The sequence below is a fragment of the Nannobrachium achirus genome (genome assembly GCF_963921795.1).
Source record: "Nannobrachium achirus genome assembly, chromosome: 12".
Lineage (NCBI taxonomy): Eukaryota > Metazoa > Chordata > Actinopteri > Myctophiformes > Myctophidae > Nannobrachium > Nannobrachium achirus.
The window spans coordinates 55,551,272-55,558,771 of NC_137832.1; the positions used below are offsets into that span (position 1 = coordinate 55,551,272).

A 7,500-nucleotide genomic window follows, 5' to 3' on the forward strand; every position below is an offset into this window, starting at 1 on the left:
ATCCCTATGAGTAGGGCATTACAGTAATCCAGGTAACAAAGGCGTGGATGAGTTTCTCAGTATCTGGCAGAGTGAGGGTGGAGTTTGGAGATGTTTCTGAGGTGGAAAAAGGAGGTCTTACATGGTCTTGGCACACTATATTTAGAAAAGTAATATATCTGTTGACATCTACCGTATTTCAATGTTACAAAAATACTTCAACAATTGTTGAAGTCTTCAATACAGGTTGTGGAGCAGTCTGCATATTGGGGACATTATTCAAATGACAGCAATAGGACTATAACGTGTTCCATCATTCTAATTTCTAGTACTTACTGACTGATCTCAATAGTAATTGCAGATGAGCCACCATCAGTACACGCTACTGTTTCATACAGACAAACCTACGTATGTAAATCACTGCTTCATTTAAAATAAAATAAAAATGTTTTAGTCATCATCATCCACGTCTGACTAAATTGACTGAATTAAATCTCAATAGAAAAGCTATAAAGTATAGGCCAATCAATGATAAGGCGTCAACCTTCTCCCAGACAATGAATCAGTTTAACTTGGGTCACACAATGTTGAAATAGCAGGCAAAATATTTACATTCAACATATTAATTGAACTATTTTCACAGTAAATATACATGTGTGCATGTAATGTACTGGACTCAAGGAAACATATAAATATAAATCCTTGCTCATTTGATGAAATCCTGTACATGATTGCTAATTGCGACCGTCAGGTCACAGTTACTATCAAAACCTCCACCGGCTGTCCGTCAGTCAGTCCGTCAGTCCCTCCGCCTGCCCGTCCCGTCACGTCACGTCACATCACGTCACATCACGTCACGTCACGTCACACTTTTTGCCCTACTCTTATCTCCGGCACCGTTGCCCCTATCCATGCCAAACTTTTGCACACACACTCCTTGGCTGGCAAATCACAACCCCCGCCCCTCATTTCTCACATGCCCCTGTTCTAGCGCCACCATGAGGCTGCTTTTTGCTGACAACATTAATGGACACTGCTACAGATCTTGCCTAAAAATCACACAAAGTGGTACAGACTCTCGCAACTCATGTCAGCAACATACATCTGTACCGTTTCCCATATTCCCTCCTGATAGGCAACGATTGCCTTCTAAAGTTTGCTGGATTTCCCCCTTTTCAAAACAATTCTGCAAATCATGAACACCACATGCCTTTTCTTTGCAATTAGCCACACACATTCCCTCAACACATAGGCATACATGGCTATGCGACTCAATGGTTACATAAAACAATAAGAATAAAAATAGCTAATCTAAAAGCTCCAAGCATGTGACACCTGCATGCAGGGTGACACCGACGTGCAGCCAAACATAAAATGACTTCTCTTAGTTCTACTGAATTTCTTCTCCACTAGTCCCACTAGTCAGTGTAAAGGGGTAGTTGACAAATGTTTTTCGTCATAATTTTTGGTATACGAAATGAACAACATACTGTAACCAACCATGTTATATACCACATTTCAGAAATCTTAATATATTTTTTTATGTCAAATGTCAAAAAAGTAAATACATTGTAACTTCATTGTCATCTGGGACCCCCCCCCCCCCCCCCCCCCCCCAGGTGTCATAACTATCACTATGCTTTCTAGTCTATTTGTATGTTTAATTTATAAATAGAAAGCAGTTGCTTATAAACAGTAACACAAATATATATATATAGAACTTTAATGTACATAAATAAGATGAATATATAATAATCACAATACAAAGCAATGCTTCTATGAGGTATAGCTACTATAAGTACAGTGAAATGCTTTGTTAATGATTAACTAGTGAACATAAGACTCAGATTAAATATCATGTTATCATTGTGCCACTGACCTGCAAGAGATATAGTCCAGTCATTTTAGGGTTAGACCTAGAACAAATTGCAATAGTAGCAAACTCAACTGATTTTGTATCCTCATTATGTCCTTAGTGAGGGAAAAAAAGTCCCAAGGAATCCCACCGGGGCAAAGTTTTGAAAACGACCTACAGCTGTACCTACCTTCAATTACTATACACTACAATATAACGGAAAAAATGACTGAAAAAAAATCTGCTTTAAGTGGGATGTGAGGGGTCAAACTAGGTGTTTTTAATTATTCTGAATCCATTGCAAGCATTTGTTTTGCATGAAAAACATTCCTTGGGCTAAAAACGGACCCCAAAAGACTGAAAATTGATGAAAATTGCTGGAAATAGCCGATCTACAAGCTCACAACGCATCAGCTTGTAGATCGGCTATTTTCAGCACACAACCAAGTGTAAAATCAGTCATTACGATGCCATCAAGGCCTGCCAAAATACATTTTAGTCGACTAAATCAACTTTAGATTTATTCGCCTGAAATGTTATATTTAGTCGAGTAAAATTAGACTAAAACGAATACTTTTCAACGTTTTGAGTGGCCATTTCTGGCCCAAGGAATGTTTTTCGTGCAAAACAAATGATTGCAATGGATTCAGAATAATTAAAAACCCCTAGTTTGACCCCTCACATCCCACTTAAAGCAGATTTTTTTCAGTCATTTTTTCCTTTATATTGTAGTGTATAGTAAGTGAAGGTAGATAGGTCGTTTTCAAAACTTTGCCCCGATGGGATTCCTTGGGACTTTTTTTCCCTCACTAAGGACATATTGAGGATACAAAATCAGTTGAGTTTGCTACTATTGCAATTTGTTCCAGGTTTGGCCTAATTTTGGCCTAAAATGACTGGACTAATAACGACAACACAGCTTCACAGAACACTGAAGGAATACTTATCAACACTTTGATATGTACTTTGACCACGGCCCTTTTCGACCATAAAATGATGTGCCTCGCGACTTCTGAAAAGCATTAGACCAAATTAGAGCACGCCGGAAAGTCCAACTCACCAAACATTTCGAGATATTATGGACAGGCCTTTATACTTCTACTGAGAAGCGGAATATTAGAGTTCTGTACAGAACTGTTGGAAACTCACTGCTCACTGGGTTGAAGAGGTGAGTCTTTTCATTTAAAGATACTTTTAAAACCGATGGAAAATGGCAGAGCAAAGTTATCCTGAATGTTTCCTGTGTTCCGATACGTTACGAGATCCAGTGGCTCTCAGCTGTCACCACAGATTCTGTTTGAAGTGCCTGAGAAAATTCTGGAAAGAAAATAAAACCAAGAACTGTCCTGTTTGTAAGAGAAGATCCTCCTCCAAGGATCTAGGAATCGATTTCCCTCTGAAGCCTATTATTCCATTTCCCTCTGAAGACTCTTATGTTACCTTCCAGAAGACCGAATCCTCTCAGGTGTTATGTAAGGAACATCCGGAGGAGCCTAAACAGTTCTGTGAAGACGAACAGAGAGTCTTGTGTCAGATCTGTGACTTCCCACATGACCAAGGTCACAGACTGCTCTGTGTGGATCAAGCAGTGAAGAACCTGAAAGAGCATGTGAACTCTGAATTCCAGGCTCTAAAGGAACAGAGGAACAGATTGAAGTGGGTTGAACAGAGCTACAAGCAGGTGATGGACCACTCAGAGATGCAGATAGAGAACACAGAGAAGCAGATCAGGGAAGAATTTAAAAGGATCAACCTGTTCCTGAGAGAGGAAGAGAAGGCTAGACTGAAAGCACTGAAGGACGAAGGGGAGTACAAGAGGAAGATTGTCGCCAGAGAGATGAAGATCATCGAGGAGCAGCTCTCCTCTCTGTCAGAAAGCATCTCCGCTGTAGAGCGAGAGCTGCAGAAACCGAATGTGTCGTTTCTCTGCAGTTATAAAGACACTCTGACCAGCGCTGGAGTAGAAGACCTTTATTATTACCCGGGGGAAATGAGTAGTGTAGGATCTCCACATCCTACGCTTGTGTCAGGAGTGCTGATAGACGTGGCCACACACCTGGGGAACCTGGGCTTCAGAGTGTGGGAGAAGATGCAGGACATTGTGAAGTTCACTCCGGTCGTTCTAGACCCGAACACAGCGAACCCCCACCTGTGTCTGTCTGAAGACCTGAGCGGCGTGAGATGTTCATACACAAAGCAGCAGCTTCCCGACAACCCAGAGAGGAACAGCTACTCTGCCACCGTTCTGGGCTCCAAGGGCTTCCATGCAGGAGTACACAGCTGGGAGGTGCAGGTTGGAGACCATCCTGACTGGACTATAGGTGTCGCTAAAAGGTCAGTCGACAGGAAGGAACGGATTTACGCCACGCCGCAGTATGGAATCTGGTGTTTAACTCTGAGTGACGGTGAGTATGATGACACGTTTGAGTTTATTTACTTATTTTACATGTTTTTATTTTTGAGCGGTGCTCCGGAAGGTCCAACATCTGGCACACATATATGCATATATATACCAGTAAGACTCCCTAATCGGGAGATAAGCGACCGTAGGTGGCTTATCTCCACAAATAGGGCAAAAATTTGTTTTTCCAAAATGTTCCTGATCCATGTTGATGACATGAGTGTAGACATGCTGTGTAGTGATATTCGTGATTTTAGGGCAAAAACTGTAGGAGCAGTGTCCAAAAATGTGTTTTAAAAATCGGCCTGAAGGTGGCGCTACAATAGGGCCATGTGAGAAATGAGGGGTGGGGTCTCCGCGTTGCCTTGGCGGATGAATAGGTACCGGCCCCGGCTCTCCCGGACGCTCCTAGCCCGAGTTACGGCATTTTATGTGCGCTGCAGTGGCAGGGGGTCCTCCACTGGGGGCGCCACCACTTTTGCATCCGTTCTGGAGCACCAGGAGTCGGTGGTCCCCGGGAATTCCCTGTGAGCAGCCCCGTTGGGGTGGTCATTTGGTCATTTTTTCACATTTGGTCATTTTTTACATCTGGGGGTCCCCCAGGGACCTGGGGGTCCCTGGGGCTCCGGGGGTCCTTGGAGGTTGTAGTTTGGCAGGCAAGGAGTGTGTGTGTAAAATCTGGCATGGATCGGGTCAACGGGTGCAGAGATATAAGCAGGGAAAAAGTGTGACGTGTGACGTGTGAGCACATTTGGTCATTTTTAACATCTGGGGGTCCCCCAGGGACCTGGGGGTCCCTGGGGCTCCGGGGGTCCTTGGAGGTTGTAGTTTGGCAGGTAAGGAGTGTGTGTGCAAAATTTGGCATGGATGGGGGCAACGGTTGTGGAGATATGAGCAGGGCAAAAGTGTGACGGACTGACTGACGGACAGACAGCCTGTGGAGGTTTTGGTAGTAAATGCTCCACCACAATTTGTATGTAGACATTTATCAGATGCTCAATTAGTCAGAGCGACTTACAGTTAAGCAAGGTAAACACCTACACAGAATGCAGAGAGATAATGTTGTGTCTCAGTAATCTAGAACAGTGGTTCTCAACCTCTGGGTCGCGGTTAATTGTATTATTGTGAAAATAGCAGATCTGCAAGCTCAAAGCGGCGTGTGTTGCAAGCTTGTAGATCGTCTATTTTCACAATATGTAATTGTTGAACCTAGTCAAACTGATTTTAATGGCTCAACTACAACAATTCCAAGTACTTAAGTTGTCAGGGTAGGTCCAGATTTGTGGGGGGGGGGGGGGGGGGGGGGCACGGCCTGAAAATGTTGCGAATCACAGACTGCTCTAGGATAAGGACAAATGTGATTACTTTATTTCCTCCACAGGAGAGTATGACAATGGCTGTGGAGAGATCATCCGAGTGCAGAGGAACCCTGAGAAGGTCAGAGTCCAGCTGGACTACAACGGTGGACGAGTGTCCTTCCAGGACATGACTCACATCTACACCCATAATCACAGTTTCACCGAGAAGCTCTTCCCGTACTTTGCTGTGGGAAAAGCTGCTGACGCCAAAACCACTGACATCAGAGTGTGTCCACAGGGCAGCAGGAGGGCGCTAGAGAGCTTCTATGAGTCTATAGCACCACAGGGACTGCTTTCTCCGTTGGATGTAGCCTCGCGTAGCCAGGCTTACTCATCTCCGAAGAGAAATGCGTTGGATGAGGATGATGATCAGGTGACTTGCTTTTGACTTCTTCCTGTAGGCTCCTAGATGGAGTCCAAGACAGAAATAGCAAGACACACCATCTCTGGTTTACTTCCCATATCTGCTTGAAGTACTGTAGGTTGACACCTTATTGGGGAGACGAGAAGCAGGTTGAAGTCTATCCAATGGGAGAGTGAACGTGAACACAGCTTCTGAACCATTCTTTCGTTCCATGGTCACTGAACTAAATATTGGACCCGATCGTCACAAGCCATAGCCTAGTTCAATCGCTAGCCACACCCCTTTACATTTTTGTTTTGGCGATTCAGGGAGTCTGGTGTTGCTCTCACTGAAGAGGTTTTCCTCGTTTGGAAATCCGTATGGCGAATCAGCGTCGTGAATCAGCGTCTTGTGAACAGCGTGGGTGGGGTTTTCCAAGAACTCATGTGTGATTCCATGTTGTGTTTGATTACTAGTTCCTAGCGCTCCTATTCTGCCTGTTTCTTTGGTTAGCAAGTAGCACTAGCAAGCAACAGGCTAGCCACTAGCCAGCCACATAACAACACTACGTCATCTGCTTTGCTACTGTTGTGTTGGTCTGAAGGTGAACCAATCGCAGAAGACTGCCTCTTTGGCAACGCCCATCCCAGAAACTGCTGCAGAGGGAAGCGATTTCTGACTGAATAATGGAGTGAAACGAAATGCAATTCAGGCTGAGTGTCAGGCTACACAAGCCACACAGTACTCCCAAAATGCTCTCCTCCTAGCTAGCTGCGAAAATGGCTTTTTTTCAGAGACACAAATAAGGAGAAAATCTACTTTATTATCGACCTTTCTCTGTTCCAACAACACACTCTCGCGGATTCTAACACCAGTAAACATGAGACGAGTGTGAGATATGCCGTCAAACTCCGGCACCCACTTAGGAGACCATTTGTAGGATGTGTGTCCCATCTCGCCTCTAGTGGCTCCAATTGAGATCTATATCTTCCTATATTAAAAATCTTTGATGGAGCATAGGGCTAGGAACAAATGAAAGGAAAAGACGTGCTGGGCGCTGGAGGATGCACCATGACGCTCATTCATGGGTGGGAAAACCGACACCGGAAGTTCGATGAAATACATGGCAGTGAATGGAGCCGGCTGGACCAGTTCATGAACTAACTCTATTTATGAACGATTGTGACCTTTGTCATATAATCGGTTCAGGAATATAAAAGAATACATGTCACAGGTTGTTTAATAATCGTTTGCTTTTCGATGTGCACATAATTTTTTATTGAGTTTTATTTTACAGTCTCAACAGTCTTGCGATACTTGGCACGTTCAGAAACGTACTTTGTGCCCTTTGGATACCTCTATAAAAGTATACAGTGTGTACGCATCGAAAAGCAACATACTGTAGCAGAAAACAATGTGTGACATGTCTTCTTTTAATTTCTTGAGCTGAGTATTTTATAAAGGTCTCTATGGTTAAGAAATAAGTGTTTGTTCATAAGCTGTTCAGCCAGCTCTCATAGCCACCAATGTTATTTCACTGAATTTCCAGTGTGATTTCACCACC

General features: G+C 43.7%; 1 protein-coding gene across 1 annotated transcript in view; it reads left to right on the forward strand.

Moving 5' to 3' along the window:
• Positions 1–3,044: 3,044 nt before the first annotated feature.
• Positions 3,045–7,500, forward strand: part of LOC308295728 (E3 ubiquitin-protein ligase TRIM35-like) — a gene marked incomplete at both ends in the record, with an annotated part of 38,297 nt that continues 33,841 nt past the window's right edge. Inside the window, 2 exons of the mRNA XM_080738775.1 lie at positions 3,045–4,239; positions 5,617–5,966. Coding sequence (XP_080594901.1) covers positions 3,045–4,239; positions 5,617–5,966 — 1,545 coding nt within the window. The remainder of the gene's footprint in view (positions 4,240–5,616; positions 5,967–7,500) is intronic.